Source organism: Berghia stephanieae, chromosome 11 (assembly GCF_034508935.2).
Source record: "Berghia stephanieae isolate SIO BIC M18660-M18661 chromosome 11, UCSD_Bste_1.3, whole genome shotgun sequence".
NCBI lineage: Eukaryota > Metazoa > Mollusca > Gastropoda > Nudibranchia > Aeolidiidae > Berghia > Berghia stephanieae.
The window spans coordinates 29214991-29241155 of NC_088370.1; the positions used below are offsets into that span (position 1 = coordinate 29214991).

General features: G+C 35.0%; 2 protein-coding genes across 7 annotated transcripts in view; one reads left to right on the forward strand and one right to left on the reverse strand.

Annotated features, from left to right (window-relative positions):
* LOC144957284 (solute carrier family 12 member 8-like) overlaps positions 1-12023 on the forward strand; it is a 67003-nt gene extending 54980 nt beyond the window's left edge. For 4 of the 6 annotated variants that reach the window (XM_078888381.1, XM_078888380.1, XM_078888383.1 and 1 more), the window contains 5 exons: positions 622-903; positions 6730-6818; positions 8514-8631; positions 9483-9537; positions 11134-11701. In XM_078888381.1, the coding sequence (XP_078744507.1) occupies positions 622-903; positions 6730-6818; positions 8514-8631; positions 9483-9537; positions 11134-11302 (713 nt within the window). In that variant the 3' untranslated portion in view covers positions 11303-11701. Of the gene's footprint in view, positions 1-621; positions 904-6729; positions 6819-8513; positions 8632-9482; positions 9538-11133 lie in introns of all 6 variants that reach the window. The other 2 variants (XM_078888382.1, XM_078888386.1) reach the window with 2 other exon arrangements.
* Positions 12024-20344: 8321 nt separating this feature from the next.
* Positions 20345-26159, reverse strand: LOC144957251 (COX assembly mitochondrial protein homolog). The gene is made up of 4 exons (XM_078888334.1): positions 25971-26159; positions 23524-23628; positions 22255-22345; positions 20345-21371 (listed from the first exon to the last, which is right to left on the reverse strand). The coding sequence occupies exons 1-4, from the start codon at positions 26038-26040 to the stop codon at positions 21257-21259; spliced, it is 381 nt and encodes a 126-aa protein (XP_078744460.1). The 5' UTR covers positions 26041-26159; the 3' UTR covers positions 20345-21256.
* Positions 26160-26165: the final 6 nt, after the last annotated feature.

The following is a 26165-nucleotide window of genomic DNA, read 5'->3' on the forward strand; positions in this document are numbered from 1 at the left end:
TCCTTGGAGAAGGCTCTTTACTCACATTCTCTCACCATACTCAGGTGTAAAATGAGTACCTGGCCGTTAACAGCTTTGTATTTGTCTGAAAAAATTGTTTTGTCGTTGGCCAGGGACCCCTTGTAAAGTGCTTTGAGCACGTTTAGTGGATATTGCTCTATATAAAAGCTCAATTTTATGTGTTGATAGAAAATTTTTGACAGATACAAACTATTACAAACCAGGTAATGATTTTCCATCTGAGTTATGATGGGAGAATGTGAGTATAGAGCCTGTTTCAATAACACTTTGCATCGTCGACAGTGGGACTTGAACCAAGGAGCTTCAGGTCCAAAGCTGCAGTGAAAGAAAGTAATCAGAATAAATTACAACTCTAATAGCCATATAACTGGCTACTGGTGTGCAAGATTACAACTTATGTTCTGAATCTGAATGTTTCTCGAAGCCAACTCAATTTTGAGTATTTGTATTTGAGAACAGAGAGAGTTGTTGAATGTGGCAACCATTGTTGGTGTTTAGGCTGAAATAGTTTGATAATCTTAGCTTGAAGATGTTTAAATCTGCTATGACTAAAAGAAAAAGAATATTTTTTAAAAAGTTTTTACTATTTTTCTTTTCCAGAAAAACCTGTCGATGTAACGCAGCACAAAGATTCTCTAGAGAAATTTTCCACTGACTTGGATAAGCTTTTCCCTGAGCGTCTGTTGCATCAAGGACGTCGTGTTCCACCCCAGCAGTCGGAAACGGTTGGTGGTGGTGGTGGTGGTGGTGGTGGTGGTGGTGGGAAGCACAGTGGTTTTACAACCCCTGAGGCTGACTTTGATGCAACCAAGCAGAAGCTAGGAGCAGACGACAGGCTGGGTGGGAGTAAGGATGATCTCTCTGATACTTCTCAACTCCTAGGTTGGTGGTGGGAATGTTCAAATAAAGTGTTGAGCTGGCACTTTTATCAATAATGATGAGAAATATAAGGTATATATGGAAATGCCAGATGAAAACAGAGAATAAAAATATCTCAGAGTGTCAGAGAGACAAACTCAGGATCCAATTGATATGAAATTCTCCACCTGGCTGATTAGCAGCGTCTAATGGTCTCACATTGCAATGTTATAATGATCTATCCAATCCAGGCAGTGAAATCGTTGCTTCACATGTGTAAATTCACGAACTAGCCTCGTCACAACACAACGCTCGACTGGATGCTCTGTGGTTTCAGGTTCTTGTCCACAACGCGTACATTTGACATGTGGGACAGGTGGAAAATCCCCCACTGATGAAGCATTGCTGCCATTAGGCAGCAGCTTCTTATGGTTCACACTATTATGTTATGACGATCGACCCAATCAGCAAAGTCCGGTCCGCATTCGTGCACCGTCGCGAACCCGCCCGGTAGCATCGTCACAACACACCTTTCGACTAGATGCTCTGCCGTTTCGGGTTCTTGCCCACAGCGTGGACATAAAGGACAGGAAGTTAGACCCCACTGATGTAACGCACCGGCCGTTAGGCAGCTCCTCGACCGAAGCCGATTCGCAGCTACCCAGTGTCTCCTCTTACTGGTATCAAAGCCTGGCAACTTCTCACCAAGCTTAGAGGAGTGTAGGTCCCCGCCCCCACGAGGGATTGAATTCGTCCAAACCGACTTCCATCTCGTATGTGCAGCTCTGTCCGTAGTCAGGGATTCTGCGTACAAGGGTTGCCGGGACTTATTTCGGCTCGAAACGGGGGCACCGTTCATTATGCGCATGAGAGGGGTATCCCCATTCCCTCTCTCTTTGATCTTACTCAGCCAGTTTCCCGTAATGGTCTCCCTCCGGACATCGGGGGGCTGGATCGCTGCCATCACCGGGCCCCATTCTCTAGGGTTGTTGCTAGCGTTCCCGACACTATGTGCATCGACTTGCGAAGTTTTACATCCACCTTCTCAACGTTTCTGCTTCTACCCCACACTGGAGCGCAATACTCCGCGGTGGAATAGCATAGTGCCAGGGCGGATGTTCTCAGGAGCGCTTGGCTAGCGCCCCAAGTCGATCCCGCCAGCTTCCTCAGAAGACTATTCCGCTTCTCTATCTTCCGGGCAACCCCTTCGAGATGAACCCGATAGGTAAGGCTGCGATCCAGCGTCACCCCTAGGTATTTTGGACGCGGCTCATATGGGAGTGGCTGGTCCCCGACTAGGACATTCAGTTTACGGGTGTGCCAACCACTGCATAAGTGAAATGCAGTGGCCACGGTTTTTGAAGTGTTCATCTTCAGGTACCACTTGTCAAAGTAGGATTTGAGTCTGGTGACGTCCTCGCTGAGTACGCTCTCGAGACGGGTCCACACTTTACTCTGAGTAACGAGTGCCCAGTCGTCTGCGTATCCCAGCCTCACATTAGGCAGACTCTCGATCAGATGAGATACAGAGATTGGTGAGAAGTAGCACACTAGCCACTGAGCTATCTTGCCATTATTTGTCTCTCTTACACCACATTTTGATATTTCTATTCTCTGTTTTCATCTGGCACTTCTCTTTACCTTATATTTCTCATGGTGGGAATGTACTCTAATTATGTCATTTTGGCTAAGTTTTCATGAGGTTTTTTAAAAAAAATTGTTTGTTGTTGTTTTTGTTTTTTGTTTTGTTTTGTTGTTGTTTTTTTGCGGGATTTTGTTGTTGTTGTTGTTGTTGTTATTTTGCTTGTTTTTTTGTTGTTGTTGTTTTTTGGGTTTTTTTTGTTGTTGTTGATAGTGTGAAGTCCCAAATGAGAGATGTAATAGAATCAAGATAAGATAAGATAATACTTTTTTCATCTCGCAAAAGGAGGTAAAAAATAATTTAGAAGTTGATTTGTTTTTGTAGTTTGTGATCTCAAACATTTACTTCTTTGGGAGAATTCAATTCTATCAAATAGAGGGTGACTTACAGCTTTCAGAACATTTTCCAATCTCAATATTCAGAATTTGGTTTATCGATTTTCACCATTTGAAACTGCATGGGTACATTTGCTTGCTATATCAGGTTTATTTGCATGAATATAGCAACTTCAATATAGAACAAATGAAAAAAGACACCTTGATAACGTACTGAAGTGGCCACCAGATTTGCCACAAATTAGAAGTCAAGACAACTAGGATATGCCCACATACACACACATTTATAAAAGCTTCAACCATTGCTCTATTTCCCTCCTGCCTTCGATAATGTGCAAGCAGTCTCAATCTCAATCTCTCTCTCTCTCTCTCTCTCTCTCTCTCTTTCTCTCTCTCTCTAGCTATCTATCTATCTTTCCATCTCTATCTCTCTCTATTGCTATCTCTCTATCTATCTCTCTCTCTCTCTCTCTCTCTCTCTCTCTCTCTCTCTCTCTCTCTCTCTCTCTCTCTCTCTCTCTCTCTCTGTCTCTCTTGCACTCGTGTATGAGTGGTTTATTCTCTAATTCTTTATCTTTCTCTCTCAGGTTCATTCTTGATCTTTCCCTCTCTGTTCTCCTGGCTTCTTGTAGTTTCAGAAACTGTACTTCAAAACTATAAACTGTTCTTTTCGCATTTTGAAATCGTATTTCCTTTATTAAATAAAACAAAAATATCACAATGATAATCTTTAATTCATTGATTTTATAATTAAATGTCAAAAACCCTTCAACAAGTGAACAATTTAATAAGATTGCTTGATCTAATCATTACATAATAATGAATAAGTACAAAGGGAACAATTAGATTATTTCAAAGATGTGTATGTTCATTAATAAATGTATATACTATTCTAAATGCGGCTATGTTGTCTCGTGGTTTGACACTCGTTTTCAGATCGGAAGGTCCTGCGTTCGAGCCTCAATCGGTGCATAGTTGAGTCCTTGGAAAAGGCTCTTTACTCACATTCTCTCACTGTACTCAGGTGTAAAATGAGCACCTGGCCGTTAACAGTGCTGTCTCTATTGGAAAAAAAACCCCTGTAATATCGCCTAACAGGCATCATGTCTCGTTCTACACATTACGCGTTGCTGTTGATCAGTGATCCTTTGTAAAGTGCTTTGAACATGCTTAGTGGATATTACGCAATATAAAATCTCAAGTTAAAGTTAAAAGCTAATGCTAAATTTTATTACTCTCATCAAATTCTAAATGCCCGTATCCAAGGAGTTATCTTTGTTCATTGATTCGCCTGTGCATGAAACATGGGCCTCAACGTCAAAATCAATTTTCTCAAAACTTGATTTTTTACACTCACCTTATTTCAAACAGTCATATCTCGGCAATGAATGAACAGAATTTTATAAATTTGGTATCAACTTTTCAGGCTTAGAATAAACTTTAATTGGGTACAAAAAATCCAAAATTGAAAATCCCGACTTAATACCGTTTCCAGGTGGGGCGTCACACACACGCACGTACACACACACACACACACACACACACACACACATGCACACGCAAACACATACACACACACACACACACACATATATATATATATATATATATATATATATATATATATATATATATATATATATATATATATATATATATATATAGTTATAAAATCGAAAACCATGAAATAATGGTGATCAACTTTTTGATAAAAGGAGTGATATGAAATATTTCATATATAATTTTGATCAACTTCTAACAATATTGTAGAAGTTGATCAAAATTAAACCTGACATATTTTAAATATATAAATTCATTGTGCTTTCCTCAATCCTTTTAGGTTCATATCTTTTATCTAGTTTTTATTAACATATATACGGAAATATTCAATATCCACTAAACATTATATAAATTTGTTTTATTTTCTGCCAATTAAAAAAAAACCAACGTAATAATGCACATTTTATTTTTTTGGACATTTAAAAACACTAGTTCATGGGTTTTTTTTGTTTAATCTGCACATATCAAATGCAGCGTTTATTTTCTGTTCAAATATAAATGATTATTCACATTTCATTTGCTGAAAATTTTGAAATAATAATGCCCATTTTATTTTCTCTACTATTATTGTCACTTTCGCATAAAGCACATTTTATTTTCTTAACATATAAAAATGATAATACACGCTTGATTTTCAGCACATGTGACAAGAAATAATTAATGTTTTATTTTTAGCACATATGAAAAATATTCTGCACGTTTTATTTTTTACCCATATGAAAACAATAATGCATATATTATTTTCTTCGTTTATATATAACAACTGTTGATTGAACTGTTCACACAATTCAGTAATCTTAATATGGTCTTGTAAAGTCATATTATGTGTTTATTTAAAAGATTTTTGGCCTGTTATCACACCTTTGCAGACTATATGGGCCACTGACAGAGCTGAGGAAGATAATGGCGTTCCTTCGCCATATAGACTTTCAAACATGAGAAGAAGAAGAAGAAGAAGAAGAAGAAGAAGAAGAAGAAGAAGAAGAAGAAGAAGAAGAAGAAGAAGAAGAAGAAGAAGAAGAAGAAGAAGAAGAAGAAGAAGAAGAAGAAGAAGAAGAAGAAGAAGAAGAAGAAGAAGAAGAAGAAGAAGAAGAAGAAGAAGAAGAAGAAGAAGAAAAGAAGAAGAAGAAGAGAAAGAAGAAGAAGAAGAAGAAGAAGAAGAAGAAGAAGAAGAGAAGAAGAAAGAAGAAGAAGAAGAAGAAGAAGAAGAAGAAGAAGAAGAAGAAGAGAAGAAAGAAGAAGAAGAAGAAGAAAAGAAAAGAAGAAGAAGAAAGAAGAAGAGAAGAGAAGAAGAAGAAGAAGAAGAAGAAGAAGAAGAAGAAAAGAAGAAGAAGAAGAAGAAGAAGAAAGAAGAAGAAGAAAGAAGAAAGAAGAAGAAAGAAGAAGAAGAAAGAAGAAGAAGAAGAAGAAGAAGAAGAAGAAGAAAGAAGAAGAAGAAGAAGAAAGAAGAAGAAGAAGAAGAAGAGAAGAAGAAGAAGAAGAAGAAGAAGAAAGAAGAGAAGAAGAAGAAGAAGAAGAAGAAGAAGAAGAAGAAGAGAAAGAAGAAGAAGAAGAAGAAGAAGAAGAAGAAGAAGAAGAAGAAGAAGAAGAAGAAGAAGAAGAAGAAGAAGAAGAAGAAGAAAAGAAGAAGAAGAAGAAGAAGAAGAAGAAGAGAAGAAGAAGAAGAAGAAGAAGAAGAAGAAGAAGAAGAAGAAGAAGAAGAAGAAGAAGAAGAAGAAGAAGAAGAAGAAGAAAGAAGAAGAAGAAGAAGAAGAAGAAGAAGAAGAAGAAGAAGAAGAAGAAGAAGAAGAAGAAGAAGAAGAAGAAGAAGAAGAAGAAGAAGAAGAAAGAAGAAGAAGAAGAAGAAGAAGAAGAAGAAGAAGAAGAAGAAGAAAAGAAGAAGAAGAAGAAGAAGAAGAAGAAGAAGAAGAAGAAGAAGAAGAAGAAGAAGAAGAAGAAGAAGAAGAAGAAGAAGAAGAAGAAGAAGAAGAAGAAGAAGAGAAGAAGAAGAAGAAGAAGAAGAAGAAGAAGAAGAAGAAGAGAAGAAGAAGAAAGAAGAAGAAGAAGGAAGAAGAAGAAGAAGAAGAAGAAGAAGAGAGAGGAAGAAGAAAGAAGAAGAAGAAGAAGAGAAGAAGAAGAAGAGAAGAAGAAAAGAAGAAAGAAGAAGAAGAAGAAGAAGAAGAAGAAGAAGAAGAAGAAGAAGAAGAAGGTGGAGGAGGAGGAGGAGGAGTGCTTTTAGTTTCTGTCGATGCACAATAAATGTTTGTAACGTAACAGAAAAAAATAGTGGTTACAGTTTTGATTTGTCATAATATTATGTGTCTATTGATGCAGGTGTCAAAAAGCACCCAAACACAGAGATAACAAAGCAACCCAGGTCTTGGTATTCCTCCCTTTGCAATAGATGGGTGTCCTTCCTCGGGGTAAGTCATTTGGTTTTTTTTCAACTGTTTCAAATTCATATTAATCGACTTTGTGGCTGTTAGGTTTGAGAATCGCTTTTAGATTTGTTAGTCCCTGGTTCGAGTTCGAGCCCCTAGGTGAAAAAGTTGGTTCCTTGGAAAAGGCTTTTATTTCCTCATGGCACTCAGGTGTAAAAATGAATACCTGACTCGCAACAGTCTCATTTTAATATTACCTTACAGGTGTCGCATCTTACCTGCATATAAAGTGTTGCTGTTAGCTTGGAGCTCTTTGTAAAAAGCTTTGAGCACATGTAATAGGTTTTCACTACACAAAGGCTCATTTGACCTCTATTAATTTAGATTTGAACAGTCCACCATCTGTCGCAAATTCCGTTAATCTGGTTTTGGACATTGCCATTATCCAGTACCACTTGCTACATTTTTTCACTCAAACTGTGTACGGATTCCCACATACACCATTATTAACATACAAGCCATCGAAGCATAGTTCCTTTTATTATCTTTAATTTGATATATAATTTGTCCTATATATTATGATGATGAACTACCGTGAAATTTAAGATATTTGTGTAAGCCTCCCGTCACCTTGCCACAGGGCTCAGAAAATGATTACTGAAAACGCAGCAAAATAATTTCTACCAGTACCACATATAAGAGTTTTTTCTAAAAAATTAGATAGGCACAAATTCATGGGATCCAGGAAAACTGCAAGTCATTTTTATGGGGAAAAAATGTGTTGTACAGTATGTACTAGAAAGCAGGGCAATGAGAGTCGCTCGGCCAAAAGGTTCAAATAACTGGGACAGGCATTACTGCCGAACCCAAAAACTGCAGTGACATGCACCTACCCCCCTTCAATCATGACGACATATTTCAAATTCAGAAAATAAAAGTTTTGGCCCTTGATTTAAGTTGTTTCATATTGGACTGGAATCTTCCACTTCCTGTTTTTCCATTGAGAAGGCTGGATTGATTTGATTGAATTATATAGAGAGATAATGGATAGGAAGAAGGGTTGGAGGGAGGAGGAGGACGGGAGGGGAGATTTCAATTAGCTCACTAGCTAGGCATTTTCAATTAACAGGATGAAGAGAAAATGTTTATTTAAATCAATGGTTTGTATCATTATAGATACATCTATCTGCTCCTTTTGCATAAAGAAAAAATATTTTAAATCATTATTCACCCAACACACATAGTCAAAGATTGATACAGTACTCGATGGTCTCTAGCACTCTGTGCAATACAACTTGCTGGAGCTGGGTGACCGAATGTAATGGTTACCGTCATGAGGGGGGATCCCGATAGCTGAGTTGGTAGATCACTCGCTTCACATGCAAAGGGACCAAGAACGATCCCGGTTGCAGTCGAGATTTCTTTCTGCCCCCCCCCCCCCCCCCCCTTCCCCTTGTCCTTCCAGCATTGAGTCTGTTAGATAGATTTGGCGGAAAGTACTTTACGATAGACTAGCATCCTATCCAAAGGATAGCAAGCGATTGCTATTGTCCGTTTCACGCTATAGAAACTGGGATAGACTCCAGCTCCAGGGGCTTCGTGGTTCTGAGGGACTACTTTTTTACCTTCCATTGGAGCATTGGATTTCGGCATGCTCTGGATTCCAGCACACTTGTTGGCCTCTCCCGAAAGTGTACCAGAATCCAGCTATTACTATATATTTGTTGTTGTTTCCAGACTGTCATCTGCCTCGTCATCATGTTTAGCATTCAATGGTTGTTTGCTCTGTTTGAGTTACTGGCCTTCATCATCATCTATATCTACATTGGAAGGGCCAGCCCAGGATATTTTCCAGGTTTGGACACTATCTAATGCTATTCTTTATATAAATAAATCCCAATTTGCCTAATATATTTAAAAAAACCTTATTATATATTTGGCAAATTGTTTGGGTTTTTTTTTTTTTTTTTTTGAAACACTAAGGCTCCAAAACCACTGGACCAATCGTCACCAAATTTTGCGTGGTGTTTACAATTGGATACAATAGTCTGATGTCACGTCGCCCAGCAACGGCGGCCATTGTGGTTCTAAACAAATAAAATCGGTACTTATTATTCTTCATGCTTGCTAGAACTTTTCATATGTCTTGTGATCAGAATGTGTAAAAGTCAAAATATGATCAGATTTATAATGGGTTTTTTTCCTCTGGATACGCTTTTATGCTCGGCGGAGAAATATTTCATAAGGGCGTCCGCCATTGTTCCGATAGTTTAGAGCCACTTACTAAGTTACCATGCATCATTACGAGGGAAGTGACGTTATGAATGTTAAAGCGTATTGACATGACATTAGTTTGCGTTTATTATGAGATTGATTAAACATTGTGATGATTTTATTGAAAAATCTAATTTGTTCCAGCAAATTCCATCGAAAACAGATGCCATCATTTTTAGCACGTGGGTTGTATGTCAACCTCCGGTTAGCGAGTATGACAATGAGGTGGGAGTACTTGCATTGATTGGATATCAGTCAGTGGCACCTCTCATTATTTTGAATACAATCAATTTCTTAAAACTTATATGAACCTTTTTTCGTTATTAACATTGGGGAAGAATTCTATGATAATAGTTATAGTATATATATATATATATAGATTTACAGCTTGAATTTACCTTGATTAATAATGACTTTTTATCACTTTGCCAGGAATTGCTGAATTCAACTTCTATGAATGGTTGAAGGAAGTCTTCCATCGCTGTCGGTTAGTGTGTTGATTTTCATCTTTCATTCATTACTATATCCAAGTATTTTTAAAAATTTTAACCCTCTCCTTACCAGCCATTTTCAGAATTTCCCCCAAAACTTCACACCCACCCAACACAAAAATAGACATTTCTTACTCAAAACAGAAAAACAACAAGCACATCCTAAACGTAATATTGTTCAACAATATGAACTCTATTACAGAATGTCAAGTTTTTATAGATATAGCAAAAAGGAAAGGAAATCTGGATGAGAAAAGTGATGGTTGCATCGTAACAAATGTGACGATTTTCCAATAGGTGGTAAGGAGAGGGTTTGAAACAAAAATTTTAAAAAGAATTGAAAAAAAACCCAAAAAAAACCAGCCAAATTGTCTGTGCTGTCTCCCAGGTATTCTTAGATTGAGTGTAGGTGACGTATACTAATTTGCAAGTCTAATAACCCAGATTGTTTTGGTCTCATTGTTGTATTGGAGATATTCTCAAACCAATGCAAAATAGAGTCCATTACAACAATGTTGAATCAAGCGTTCGGTTATCAGAACTGCAAATATGTGCACCTAGAGAGTAGGCAAAAATGGAAATTGTTGAAGTGCTCCAGTAATAATAAACTCGGGATAATTAACTGTGATAAGTACGAGTACTTTGAGAAAAGAAATTACTTCAGACGTCCCCTGTAAACCACAGCACTGCAAGAGAATATTTGGACAGGTGCAAAAAGTGAATTCCAAACAGTTGGGCCAGATTTGGCAAACGATCTGTCACCAAAAGATTTCAATTTTGTTTTATGTACCGATAGCATTTTAAAATTATCAAGTTTAAGATTGTGCACAGTTTTGAAATACCATGTCATCTGGCTCTTCGTCCCATTCATTTTCTTTGAAATTTAAACTTGCATTCAAAAATAAATGTGATCCACTTCCTCAAATATGGGGTTCTGATAGCTCAGTTGGTAGAGCACTCGCTTCACAAGCAAAGAGACTAAGATCGATCTGGGGTGCATTTAAGATATTTTTCTGACCCCCATGTCAAGCCAGCAGTGACTGAGTAGCTGGGTCTGTTAGGTCTGGTGGAAAGTATTTTGCAATAGACTAGTGACCTATTCAAAGTATAGCAAGCACTTGCTATTGTCTGTTTATCGCTATAAAATCGGAAGTAAACTCCAGTGACATGGGCGTAATGGCTCAAAAAGACTACTTTTGGTTTTTATCTTTTCAATATAAAGTCATGTTTATCCGAGCAATTATCCATTGGGTTTTTATTTCATTTGTTTGTTCTTGCATTCATTTTTAAATTATGTTTTTAATTTTTTAACCTTTTTGTCCCATGATTTCTATTTTGTAAATGAAGTTTTATCTATCATGTGTGCAAAATATCTATTGCTATGTAAGTAATTGAAATTGTTATGTTTTCATTTTTCATTGTATTTATTATTTATTTAAGAATGTAAATCACCTAGACCCTGTTGAAATCGGCATAAGGCGCTATACAAATGTCATTTATTATTATTATTATTATTATTATTATTATTATTATTATTATTATTATTATTATTATTATTATTATTATTATTATTATTATTATTATTATTATAGGCGAGGGTCCTTACCAGCAGAGCATATAGTGGTAGCATCCACCACCCCGTCTGTCAAAACTACAGCATCTCAACTCACAGAAGACAATGCAGACTTTGCCAGTAGAGGACGCTACCATCAATCAGAGGTCATGCAAGGAGAGAACTTTGACGACTACAACAGTGAATGACCAGAATGAAGTGATAGCCATAGGAATTTGACACCGTCGAGGGAAAAAAATAAATCATCCCCATTGCATGTAGTTGATAGGGTCTTTATTTCTGTTAGTCCTCTTCTAAGCAACTGTCTGTGCTTTTCCTGGAATGAACTGATCTGATATTGCCAAGGCCCAAGCTGGAGTCTGTTGTTATGAGGGAGTTATTATGTCGGATGTAAGTGTGAGTATGTTGTTTGTGTGGTTGAGAGTTGAGACAGATTTTCATGTAAATTATCTCTCTGAATGAATGTGTAGAAGCATCATCTGAGTTTCTCCCCTCTTTGAGTATGATCTTGTGATGACATTTAGCCTGACATGTCCTGTGTATGGTAAAGAAAGTTTATTTGTGTTTCCCAAATTTAAAAAAAAAAAGCCAAATGTGTCAGTGCATGACATAATCAGTCGGAAAGTGAACATTTTGGATTTGCATTTTTTTTTCATTTTCTGAAAGAATATCCTCACCAGAGCATTTTAATCTTTATTTGAAGTAAGTCGGGTGATTTTTCATGAAGTTATGGTCAGATGTATGAGAAAGATATCCAGTAACTTTCTTCAAATTTCATAATTTTTCAACTTGACAAGCTGTAAAAAATTGAAATTAAGCTTTGGTACTTCCCGAAGATGTACAAAAAGGGTTGATTTATTCATATATGACAAGAACTCTTTTGGATAAAAATTGCTCTTCTAACTAAACTTGGCAATATCTCAGTTCAAACCTTTTCACCATCCGACTGATTATGTCATTCACTGTAACAAATATGAAAGTTGTTTTATATTTAGAGGGCCAGGAAGATCCTGTGGTTGATGATGTAAAACGGGCACCTTCGGTCCAAAATCGGGTGTTCGGCCAAGGTAAAGATGTTGAAAATTGAATTTAAATTCAATAGGATCAGAATTATAAATATATATATATATATATATATATATATATATATATATATATATATATATATATATATATATATATATATAGAATTGTGTTTGATACAAATATGGTACGAAAAGTGCTCGACATGCAGTAATGGAGCGAATTATTATTATTTAAAATATTTACCACAATGTTTGAGACAGTCTACATTAATGTTTCAGGCTTAATTTGCCATCGTCAGGACTGAGTTGTTTTGTTGACTGTTGTTGTTTCTTGAAGTGGTTCCGGTTTGAAGTTGCTTAACAGGAATTTACGCCGATGGGGACATCTTCCGTAGATCTCACTTTTCATGTTGAGTGTGGCTTCATGAGCCTGAAACATTAATGTAGACTGTCTCAAACATTGTGGTAAATATTTTAAATAATAATAATATAATAATATATAATATATATATATATATATATATATATAATATATATATATATATATATATATATATATATATATAATATAATATATATATATATATAACATATATATATATATATATACATATATATATATATATATATACATATATATATATATATATACATATATATATATATATACATATATATATATATATATATATATATATATATATATATATATATATATATATATATATATATATATATATATTTATATATATTTAGTGTAAGAAATTTCATTCCTTTAGTCCAATTGAAATAAACTCAAATTATGTAATTGAGATTTTGAATTCAATTTCCAAGGTCCATCCAGCTTAGTAGGTAGGGTCTACTAAAGTGAGGTGAGAGCGACTAGTTTAGACATTGAAGGTAAACATAAATATATAATAAATATTTTTTAAAAATAACTATGAATTGAGAAAATTGTATTTAAAAAAAAAAGGAAAAGGGGCGGGGTTGTTGCCTAAGAAAAATTATTCAGCAGTTTGATGATGGCAATACTTTAAAATGTGTAAGTAATTAAAAAACGGAACCTGAAATTGATTGTTCAATGTAATGTCTTTGGCAATACTATAATTTTAATAAAAACATTGATTTTACAGGGCATTAGTTTAATAATTTGACTATCATATCCTCGACTGATACTGATATAACATGTAACTTTTTGGGAAAAGTGCCGGTAGCCCAGCTGTCCAATGTCTTGTTTTGTTGCAAAGTCAAGGAATTTTTAACATGGTCAGTGACGAGATGGATGACTATAACAAACAAAAAAAAAACAAAAAAACAACTCAGCATTGTGACCTTGGACAAGGCAGTTTATACATATTTGCTCACCTGACTTAAGTGTGGACGTGTACGTACACCTGGCAATGCTGGGGTTTGTAAGAATCCTTACTTTAGATCTTTGTTTCTCCCGTGTCATTGGCATAATAGGACTGTCCAGATTCACTATTCCTCCCTGTTTAGTGCCGCCATGTATGTCTCGTCCTGTATCAACTCCCCAGTATAGTAGAAAAAAAGGTACCATACAGCTGACTTCAATAGTATGGAATGAAAACGTGTTTCCATATAGCAATCTGGGGAATACATGAAGCATTTTGGAGTGCATTGAGCACAGTGAAGCTGCAGAGATGCACTTTATAAACTATTATTATCAAAAAAAAAAAAAAAGAAGAAAAAAAAAAGAAATCTCTTCATAAATAAAAATACAAAGTTGTATTAAGATGTAAAGAGAATTACAATTTTTTTCTCCCTTCTGGGACCATAAAATCTGTATAGCTGTGACCTTGTGCAAGGATCCATGCAAATGTTTGATGAAAACAAGTGGGATAAATATAAATATGATATTGAAATTAACAAGTGATGTATTGATCTTATTTTACATACAGTGGAATCCTGATAAAGCCAATACTGACGGACCAGAAATGTTGGGTTGACTTTAAGCAAGGTTGACTTTATCTATTATCAATGAAACCCAATTAAATAAAGAACAGAAAATGTGGGTTAAGAGACGTTGACTCTAAACAGAAATTGACTTTAAGAGTGTTGACTTTATGCGGATTTCATTGTATTAAAATTCTAATTTTTTTATTTTATGTTAAACTATCTTTCCATATATATTGTACAATGATATGCATTTATGTTACCATTTAATTATTTCTACCTCCGTCTTCGCTCCTACTTCTCCAGAATCATAAGATAAACTTTAACGAATAATCACATGAGCATTCTCCTCAATTGGCAGCACTAACTTTTGCAACAAATGTGGTAGCAGGCACTGGTGTAGGATATAGATGTGAAAAAGTATGTATGGGACAGTGACAGTGCAAACAAAGCAAAGAGTTTAATACAAGAAAATTCAGCCTGCCTCGACTAGCGATCAAATCCCAGATCTCCTGATTACCAGTAATCTGCTTTGACTGGCACTGTTTCATACACACTTTTAATGCAAATGTTGCTGCTTGGAGCTTGGAGAAATAAATAACATTAGTCGATTGGATGGAAGCTTCAATTTAATAAACGAAGACAGATAATGCGGACTATTTGGGTTTCTCCTTTGTTAATAAATCATGATGAATGAAACACTAAAGATATCTTTATTATTCATTCATTGTGTTTTGTTGACAAAGGGGAAACCTGGAAACATTCACATTACCTGTCTTCATTCATTAAAATAAAGCTTCCATTCAATTCGACTAATGTTATTCATACACAGTATTAATGACGTTTGTGCATTCCAGAGCCATTTTTATTACATGCCTGATGACTGAAATCGTCGGCCCTCTAGATTCGGCACATTGTACACCTATTATGAAACAGAATTTAAAATGTCATACAATACAATGAAATCATGTTGAGATATATACATTGCTGTGTCCGAATAAGTAATTAGCGAAAATGAATATAACAGCTTTGAAAAAGAACAAAATATCAAACACAGAATGTTTTGATCTCAAAAAAAACCTTCTTCAGCAAAATAACAAAAACATTAATGCATTACCAGACAAACGACATAGAAACATTTGACAAGCTTTGTCTGCAAGTGAAAGGATCTTGAAATTGAAATGTAAACAAATAGAAGCGTTTCCCTTGTGTGAAATGGTGCTGATTATTAAACTATGCATGAAATGTGGTGCATAAAAAAAAAAATAATTGACGATTAGCAGCAAACCTATAACTTTGACTTGTGTCAGGATATTGTGATAACAGCTTACAAGCTGAAAGGCCGGCTGATTCACTCGGTGGGCAAATGCTGGAACCTGGGTGGGGTCTTTTGACCTTCCACATTGGGCACATAGGTCACTTGCTGTGTCTTCTATCCGCCATATCTGTTTTCCCTTCCCATGTTGCTCTTTGTGTTTGTTTTGGATTCAGAGTGTTCCGGGGGGTTTTTTTCCTCTGGTCCTGGCATGGATCAGTAGCTGGGAGCAAGATAGTCAAATGATGAGAGATGAATGCTTTTCCTCTGTAAATCATCTCTCATGCTATGGACTATCATAGTTTTGAATATATTACGCTTTGTAAACATTTGAGTTTGAGTCTATCGATTATAGCAGGATTATTTGCTTTTGCCAGGACTGGGACTTTAAGGTCTTGTCAAAATGGGCACATCGGTGAATTGCTTGTGGAATCTTCTGTTCCTATTTCAAATCTCGATTCAGATATACAACTTTCCCCTATCATTTTCCTTTTTACTTGCGACGTCTATTTGTCTATTGTTGTGCCGATGAAGGGTTTGTACCTGAAACGTCCAGCTTCTGTATTGTCCCCATCCGAAGCCTCTTCATTATCACTCTTTTGATAATATTTTCACGACCCCAGGCTTCAGGCAGCCCCCACCGCTCTCTACCTTAAAAACAACATAACAAGTGCAAGTAGAGTCTATAGTGTATAAATACGTCTATGTAGATTTATATATGTACAAATGTGTGTACATATACTTATAAGTAGAATTTACTGTATAGGTGAGTGAGTGTGTATGTGTGTGTTCTATTGTGTTTGTGTATGTGTTTATATGTGTGTGTGTATGAATCAGGCTAATGAGTACACTGGTCTCTTTTTTTTTTCTCACAGCAGCCTGACATCAAAGCGGACCACTGTGACTCACAAATACATGCCCCCCCCCCCTCCTTCCTCTCTCACATAATACACACTCACACCTTTCCATCACTACAATGATGCATATAATTCTACGCAACATTGTCAGAACATGGTTCTAAGTCTCGGGACATGGTGATACATGTCAGAACATGGGAATAATTGACAGAATGTAGTGATAAGGGATAGAAGGTTGTGATACGTGACAGATCATGAAGAAAAGTGTCAGTCCATGGAGATAAGTGTTAGAACGTGGCGATAAGTTTCAGATCATGGGGATAAATGACAGAATATAATGTGTCATAACATATTGATAAGTGAAAAAGTAGATAATGGGTGGGGTTCTTGACCTCCCATAGCGGGCAGGGAGGTCACTTACTGTGTCCTCTATTCCCCTATATCTGTTTTCTGAGTTGCTTTCTATCTTTTTATTGGACTGAGATCACTTGGTTTTGTCCCAGCCCAGACCGGAGTCCTTGACTGAGGGGGAAACAGTCAAGTGTATAGCTATAGTTTTTGGGATATGATATTTTTGGCTTGTAAAAGTTGTGTCGGTTATGAACTGTTTCTTTTTTTTTTTAAATTCTTTTTCGAGTTTACATATTTATTGTTTTGTAAACACTTGAGTGTATTCCTCTCAGTGGGGACTTGTACTTGTGTCTGGATGAGACTTTTCAGTGATCTCTAAGTACACACTCTCCCTCTCTACTCCCCATCCCAATTTCTTTCTTTACCTATTTATTCCCCCCCCCCCCCCCCTCGCCTCACTTACCCTCCCTATCCTTCTTTCTTCTTCAGCTTCCTCTCCTTCTCCTCTTTCCTTTTCTTTATTTTCGAATCTTTTCTCCGTTCATGTTTTTTTACGATGCATTTTTTTTCTTACCTTTTTATTTAAAACTATTGTTGATGTATTGATGTTACTAAGGATTTGGTGTTGTGATTGTTAATGGTGTTTGTGTTGTTGTTGTTGTTGTTGTTGTTGTTGTTGTTGCTAATATTGTTATTACTATTGATGTTGTTGGTGTTCGTGATGTTGTGCTAATGATTACTGGTACTGCTATTATCATAATAATTATCAATAGTACTATTAAACCCTAAGATTGAAGAAAGTAAGAAAGAATCGAATGTTTAATGGAAGAATTTGATGTGCACTTATTTGTACACGTCAGAAGAGTCTGATAAATGCTTACGAATTAATTTTTATCAAAACTGATTTAGTTTTGTAATACTTACTTATCACTATTGTTACTTAATTGATTTTGTCGAAGTTGTTTGACAGTTCTTCATTACTGTTATTGCTATTATATGTATTATTACTACTTATGCTGTAATTTTTATTAAACAATCGTTAAGATTTAATTTTATATTTTATTCTATCATTATTATTAGTCTTGTAGTATTATTATTGTTATTACTATTATTATTATTATCATTATTATTATGAACTATTATTATTGTTATTTTTAATATTGTTATTATTTTTATTAATATTGTTATTATTTTTATTGTTATTATTAATATTGTTATTTTTATTATTATTATTAATATTGTTATTATTATTATAATATTGTTAGTATAATTTATTAATATTTTTTAAAGAAAGGATTATTATTTTTATTATTATTATTATTAATATTGTTATTATTTTTATTATATATTATTAGTTTATTATTATTATTATTATTATTATTATTATTATTATTATTATTATATTATTATTATTATTACTATTAAGGTATTATTATTATTATTATTATTATTATTATTATTACCCTACTTTCATTTTAGCAATATGTGATATAAATACACATACACACGCTTGTGTGTATTTGAGTATAATATTTTGGTCTGTATGTGTGTGAATGTATTTTTTTTTTCTGTACATTGTTTAAAATGCTAAAATTAAAACAAAAATAATAATGAAAAGAGGATTTTAAATGCCAATAATGAGTTTGTTCAACTCTTTATTATCACTGCTTGTTTCTTCATTAATTTTATTCATAAAATATTCTCATCTGAGGGATATATCTGTGGCATAGTATCTGTTGAATGTGACAGTTTATTTCTAAGAATAAGAAATACAGTGCAACACACATTCGTCAAGCTACATGGGACAGACGGAAAATTCCGTGAACACAGCTGCAAGACAAGAGACACAAACTGTGATGTAGCAACTTGGACACGCAACACAATTTGGACACACAGCATGATTTGGACACATAACATCTTGAACACACAACACGACATGGACACACAACACAAACTTGGACACATAACACAAACTTGGACACCACACAGCACAAACTTGGACACCACACAGCACAAACTTGGACACACAGCATAACTTCCAGTTAATTAAAATTAATTATACAAATATTGTGTGATCTTCTTTTCCAGTTAGTCTTTTCTTTAAAAAAAATAAAATAAAAAGGGTCGGGGGTTAACATTGTTCTGTAAATCTAATGTTATATTTATGCCAACGAGCACAGAATTACTGGCAAATCTAAAAATTATAAACTACTTTTTACAGATTGGTATACAAGTAACTTGCAAACCTTTCTAAAAGAAAGAGTAATTCTATCACCTGTTGACTCGAATGAATATTAAGAAAATATGTTAGGCGTAATGCTCGGTCCTTAATTTGACTTTTAGCCTTGGATTCGCAAAAAAAATTGAGCTGAAATGGTGTGGAGTCCAGAATGGCCGAAGCCATTTGGGCACCAGGTTGAATCTCCAATCTGTCACATATCAGGGCTGGCTGTTCATGGCGCCTGCGTATCGGCTCGACATCCGGGATGGTCTAGTGATGGTAAACCAGAATTAGTCCCTTGCCTCTGATATGCCTCAAGCACCCCCACCGAATGTCAAGGGGATAAACCTCTCAAGCCCCTGTTTTGAGCCGAAATAAGTCCCTGCAACCTTTATAAATAGCTTCCCTGATTTTGAGCAGAGCTGCATATACACTGACATGGCAGTTTTTTGCCAAAAAAAATCCCAAATTTTGCAAGCCAAAAACAGCAAAATTTGCTTTTATTATACCTAAAACCCCATAATTATTTCATGAAAGAGAAAGGTATTTGTTTATTTTTACGAGTTTCACGGCGCTTGCAACAAATGTAAGGTCATATCAGCGCCAGTAAAAAGGAAGAAAATGGGATCTAGTAAAAAGTTCAAGAATTACAATTACAATTAAAGTACCCAAGAAAAAGGAAGAACACGCTATCAGTGTACTTATTTTGAGATAATCTAAATGTTTCATCAAGACACAAGCACAGGTCCCCCCAGTGATGATAATGACAATTTTGTCAAAAAGGAGGAAAATCTACTGGCCCGTCAGTCAAGCCCAAATCTAATGCAAATATAGCATAGCTATTCATAGTTATTTAATATATTATTAGTCATAAAGCACTTCTGATCATTAGACACATCCTGACCTTTTGCAAGTATAATTTAATGAATTGTCATTTCCAATTAAAGGCCTATAATGCTGCCCACTATATCAAGAGATTGTGATAAACTTTCAGATCAGAATGTCCCGGGCACATAGAAGAGTCCTTGGAAAAGGCTCTTAACTCACATTCTCTCACTGTACTCAGGTGTAAAATGAGTATCTCACCATGAACAGCGTTGTCTCTGAAGGAGCAAATTGTAATATCACCTAACAGGTGTCATACCTAATTCTATAAGTTACGTGGTGCCATTCATCAGGGACCCTTTGTAAAGCGTTTGAGCACGTTTAGTGGATATTGCGTTGTATAAAAGCTCAAGGTTATTAACAAATATCCAATATTTCTGAATTTACACAATGTCTTAACTAATTGATGGTTCGAGCATTACTAAGTATTAACCATTAAGAATATTTCCTGCCATTTAGGTGGTTCTGTCCCCTTTTATTTATTTCTGGTCAATGAAACAACCAGTACAACCCCATAGTACATGCCAAATAGACAAATAGGTAAAACATTGATATTTTACAGAAAGGCATAATACAAAAATAATATGGAAATTATATTCTCTTCATTTCTTATTTTGCAAGAGAAAAAAGAGGGATTGAAAATGACAAAACACAAATATGTATACTGTGTATCTATATATTCTTCATTTTTATTTGTTTATATTGTTCACATTTAATAAAGTTCAGAAACATCAGGAAAAATTCATCTCTTGCAAACGATTATTCACCTGATCTTGATTTTAACAATTAAATAAATCAACAAAATTCATTACAATTGGTGTTAATTGGAAAATATCTGATCATTATCATTATTATTACAATTATAATAATTAATTCATTCTGACATGAAATCAATTCAAGGTGATGAACCCCACATTCAGTACCAGCTTCCTTTTGTCTTATTCAATTTTCATCAAACAACCGCAACATAAAACTATATAACATCTTGTATATACAAAAAAAGAAAAACGTCACAACATTTCAATTAAAGCACAGAAGAACTTGAATCCAACTTCCCAACTATGTAAAAATACTAGTTGCCTTTTTTCCTACCCAAATTTGTAAACAGTACTGTACCTAGAATACAAAAAAAAAATTGAATCAAAGACAAAATGAGGAGAACCTTATTTTTTCATATTTAAAAAAAAAAAATTTTAATTTTATGAATTGTTGTCATTTACATCTCACTATTTGTTATCTTTCGTAGTTAGTTCAAGTATTCTTGCAAAATAGTTTGTATAGATAATAAATAACAAAATAGAGCATCCATTTTCAACCACGACACTTTCGAAAGGATTTTTTTGAAAGAAGCATATTTGCATTGTAAATGGCACCATGTATTCAACAAATGAACCAAGTCTCATTGAACTTCAGACATCCAAGATACACTGCTATAATTTATTGTTCAGAGAAAACATATGTTTGTTGACCAGAAAAGGCCTAAATGAACTTTTGAACGTGTATCATACATTTGAATACCCAAATAGTTTCACAATTCCATTCCATACACTGCACACCATACGAAAGATTACACTTCACATAATAACTTCCTTCTTCCTCTCTTTGGTTCGAATTCCAGTCCGCCTATACTCTGATCTTTCTTTCAAGTATTCCTCTGTGCATTTATCGACGAATGCCTGATCTTTGTATCTGTTAAGAAAAGAAGAAGAAATAACATTTTTTTAAATTTATTTTTTTTTAAAAAAGGTAGTCCTTCAGAGCCATTAGGCCCATGGACCTGGAGTTTATCCCAGTTTCTATAGCATGTATTCCCGCTCTATAAACGGAGACGGGAGGGCTAAGCTACCTGATTTAAGAAACACATAATCAGCACTGACTATAAAAAAGTGAACTGAAACCAAAACGTTTTCAACTCATTATAGATCTGTGAGTTTGGAATCTAGACGTTGTAAAAATAATGTCTTTGGCCTCTTTTCTTACCCTTTTTACGCTTTCTGATTTCTTTAGTTATTTGTGCGTTAATTTGTGGTACTGGAAGTGGAGGAAGTCGTCGTATAATGGCACCATCCCTTTTTCTTTTATCTTTTCTTATCTTACTCAAGGCTTAATATAGGAATTATCCTTTAAATGCCTTATATAATAGTGCATAATTACAGAATCTCATATAGCTTGCATTGTATCATTCACAGACAGTTTTACACAACTTTGAACATTAAGGAAAAATATATCAATACGACAATGTAAAATTGAAAAATACTATCACAGATTACTGATAATTGAAAATTTAGTGTTTTTATTCAAATTGTGAAGAAACCAAACATTATTTTTTAATCAGATGACTACCGCTCCAAGCATTTTGTCGTTCCCAATAAACAGTCCAAATTTGACTGTTCTTGGTTTCCTATAGAGCTACAGTTTTTGGGACTTTGCTCCATTATAATAAGATTACTAATATTATTAAAATCACCATCAACACCATTATTATTAATATCATCATTACTATTATTACCATTATTATTATCATCATCACCATCATCATCATCATCATTATTATCATTAAGAAAATTCTTACGCATCGCTTAGACATTTGTGTAATTCATTTGCTAAGGGCCGACATCTGAAAGGCATCATGAACCCCTGTTCTTTGGCACATACTCCAAAAGCTGTTGGTGTAAGTAGAGGATTGGTTGAAAAGGAAAAAAACAGAACAAAATTCATTGTGTATATTTCAGTAAATAAACCCTTTGAAGAGAAGTCGACATAATTTCTGATCCACAAAGGCAGTGGACAATTTCATGGACAGTAAAAGAAATAGAAATGGACGAGAGAGAAAGAGAGAGAGAGAGAGAGAGAGAGAGTGTGAGAGAGAGAGGGAGAGATAATGTGTAATAGAGAGAGAGAGAGATGGAGATAAAGAGAATGTGTGATAGATAGCAATATATATATATATATATATATAAATGTAAATTTTCACTCACATTATTCTTGCCAAGACGATTCGTTTCAGTGTTCCCACCTCATCAGTCGGCATAATCCATTTGTAAGAAATGTCCGTAGAAAACTCCAAACTAACGTTGATTCGCTCGAAACAACGTTAGTTTGGAGTTTTCTACGGACATTTCTTACAAATGGATTATGCCGACTGATGAGGTGGGAACACTGAAACGAATCGTCTTGGCAAGAATAATGTGAGTGAAAATTTACATTTATATATTAGCTCTAACCACCATTATCGAGCACTTTCGTACCTACAAGTACCCACCAACACTCATAAATTATATATATATATATATATATATATATATAGAGAGAGAGAGAGAGAGAGAGAGAGAGAGAGAGAGAGAGAGAATGACAGAGGGAGATAATGTGTTATAGAGAGAGAGATGGAGATAAAGAGAGCGTATGAGAGAGAGAGAGAGAGAGAGAGAGAGAGAGTGAGAGAGAGAGAGAGAGAGAGAGAGATGAGTCAGCCAATCAGTATAATAATCTAAATAATAGAAAATTCATGACAACAAGATCTACATTACAAATCAAATAACATACTAAAGAAAAGCAAAATATATAATAATTTAAGATTAAAAATTTATGGGCTACAGTAGAATAGATTGTAATAGGTTATATTCAGGCTTGCCAATTCATTTACTGAACTTTTACACAGACACATAGACCAACCCCTTTCTGAGTTTTGAACTCCAGTAAAAAGACATTATATACTAACATTTTTTCTGTTTAGCAGGTGATTGGAAAATATACTGAGAGTTTAGAACATACTGAATTCCATAAATATAGAGAAAATTGGCAACCTTGAATATTTATCAATGTTATTGTTAGAAAAATGTACCTTTAACTTGTTCAGCACATATTTCCTTCTTTGCCTTTGCTTTCATTTTCTGGGGAATCAGTATTTCTTTCTCCGCTCGTCTGAGTGACCGGTCATTAGGATCTCCTGATTGACAATCAAAATATTTTTTTTTTTAAACAAGTAAATGAACCCCTCAAAATTGCTTTCAAATGTCGATAATAAAGATCTGAAAAAGTTTGTATGAAACCGTGCCAGACAAAGCAGAAAGAAAAACACAAGAAAAAAAACTATTTCATACAAACTTTTTCAGAACTTTCTCTTACACCAGTGCCTGCTCCCTAATTTGTCACTTTGATTATATGAAGCAATAATGAATGATTGAGATGAAATGTAATTCAATGTCTCTCCGTTTCTGACATTGAACCTACTTAATTGTCATAAACTCTCCCTTATCCCCCAAATTGAATTCATATAGAGGAGCAAATGGTTAAGTCGATTTGGCATCAATCAAAACAACATTTAGATTGCCTGACAGACTGGCTGGGAATGGAAAGAAACGGCAACACTATCAGAGCAACAGAAAAAAAGAGAGGAGTGGAGAGCAATGACTGCCAATGCTACCAAGCACAGCATAAGATGAATGTATTTCCTAAAGCACATATATAACTTATAAGCTCGCCAACTGTAAGCTGTGTTACAGCTACTTAGAAGATTCTTCACTATATTTGTTCACACAAAGAAAATTACAGTCTTTTTAGCTCATTGATTCAGCTCTAATCGGCCATTTCTTGTTGATGTATTGTAAGGTCAGTCTTGAAATTAAGCTATTCTGACATTCTTAACCGATTTTGATGACAGGCCTGCATCTGCCCCCTGAAAAAATTGCCTGAAAATCTGCGAGACGTAATTGGGTCCGGGTCCAGGGCTTCTAAAGGCCACTTCGCCTTGAGCATGCCCTCACATTAAAAACAAATGTTTCGGGAAAAAAACCTATCTCTGTTTCAAAAACTAGCATCTTTCAACTTTCTAAGAAACATTTTGATTTTTCAGAACTTTAGTTCGTTAAAAAAAAAGATCCTTATCTGCCCCGTTGAGTTGACAGAATACGAAATTTTGTTGTTTACATGGTTTAAAGGAAGTACCGACAATTACAATTCCCAGAGTTCCTGTGTTGTTATTACGCTGTCACGTGACCGTTTTGAGAAATTTGTCATCTGCTACAAACAATTAGACCTGTCAACAGAAGATATATTCGTTGGAACAGGGAAAAAAGAAAAGTGTTATTTCTCGTACATTTTTAAAGAGGACTGGCTCCATAGCAGACAAGTTGATTGAATAAAAGTAAAAGGGCCTTTTATCCCCATCCCCCTCCTCCACCACCACCACTGCTGCCGCCAACACCACTACCACTACCATGAATTGGAGGGATAAGGGATGGGGGGAAGGGGGCATGGAGGAAGATGAAAGATAGACGGGTCACCTGATGATGTAGTGCATGTCACGGATGCTTCAGCAGACTTTGTTAACCACTTAACAGCGAAGCTGATTTTTTGTTTTTAGATAATAGTTTCCTTTTATCTTTATTATTGTTAATGAGAGAGAATACAGCATTTCCACCAAGAGAGCAGTCAGAGTATTGCAACTCTTGAAAATGGGAAGATCTGGTGTTGGGTCGAAGATCGAATTTCGCCTCTAAAAGGTTACATTGCAACTGGGTTTGCTCTCCCTCCCCCTCATCCCCAACCCCTATTTCTTCTTTTTTTTTCAACTTAGTATTAGTATTGATTGTTATTTACTTTTTTATGATTAGCAAGTGAGGTAGGAGTGTCACAGGATGCAGGAAGGTGGGAGTCTAGTGCAATTAACCCTTTGCAAGTGACGCTGGATTTTTGTTTTCAAATTAGTTTCCATTTACAGTATTTTTTGATGCAGAAAAAAACGTTTCCACCATAAGAGCAGTAAGAATATATTGTGATTCAGGCTTCAAGCTTCTAAAGAAACTATTTTTAAAAACGGGTCTTTTTAAGACGACATCCATTGAATGATGATTGATTCAGAAGATTTTGCAAGGAGTGAAAATTACGAAATAATTTCAAATTCAAACTTAAACATAACTTTTGAAATTCACCAAGGATTGTCTATCTAGTACTAGATAGTCCTAGTACCGAATGTTTTTTTAATAGAAAACAAATGCATCTTCAAATCTAAACTGCTTTTGACGGCAGAAGTTAAGTTTTTTTGTTTGTTTTTTATTTTTTATTTTTTTTTTTTTTGCGGGGGGGAGGGGGGGGGAGAGGGTTTCTATCTAATGGTGGACAACGTAAAGGAGCTAAATGTCGGTCCACTGGTCAAACTCGATACCTAAATTTACTTCACTCTCTACTCCTACTCCCACTTTTCTATATTCAAGTTCAAGTCTATCTATCTATCTAGACGTCTATCTTATTCATTATTCTAAAATTATGATTTTTTTAAATATACGTTACCGACGCCGTGTGGACCTCCTCCAAGTTTTGGAGATAAAACATAATCTCCATCATCTTTGCCACCAGACATTGTAGTGACTGCTGAAACAAAAATGCGTAATGAATGGATTCAATTCTTATATACAAGTACAAGACGTAGAAGTTTGGGAAGGACAATTTCGTTTTCTTCAGTGACAAAACGAAACCACTAAGGGA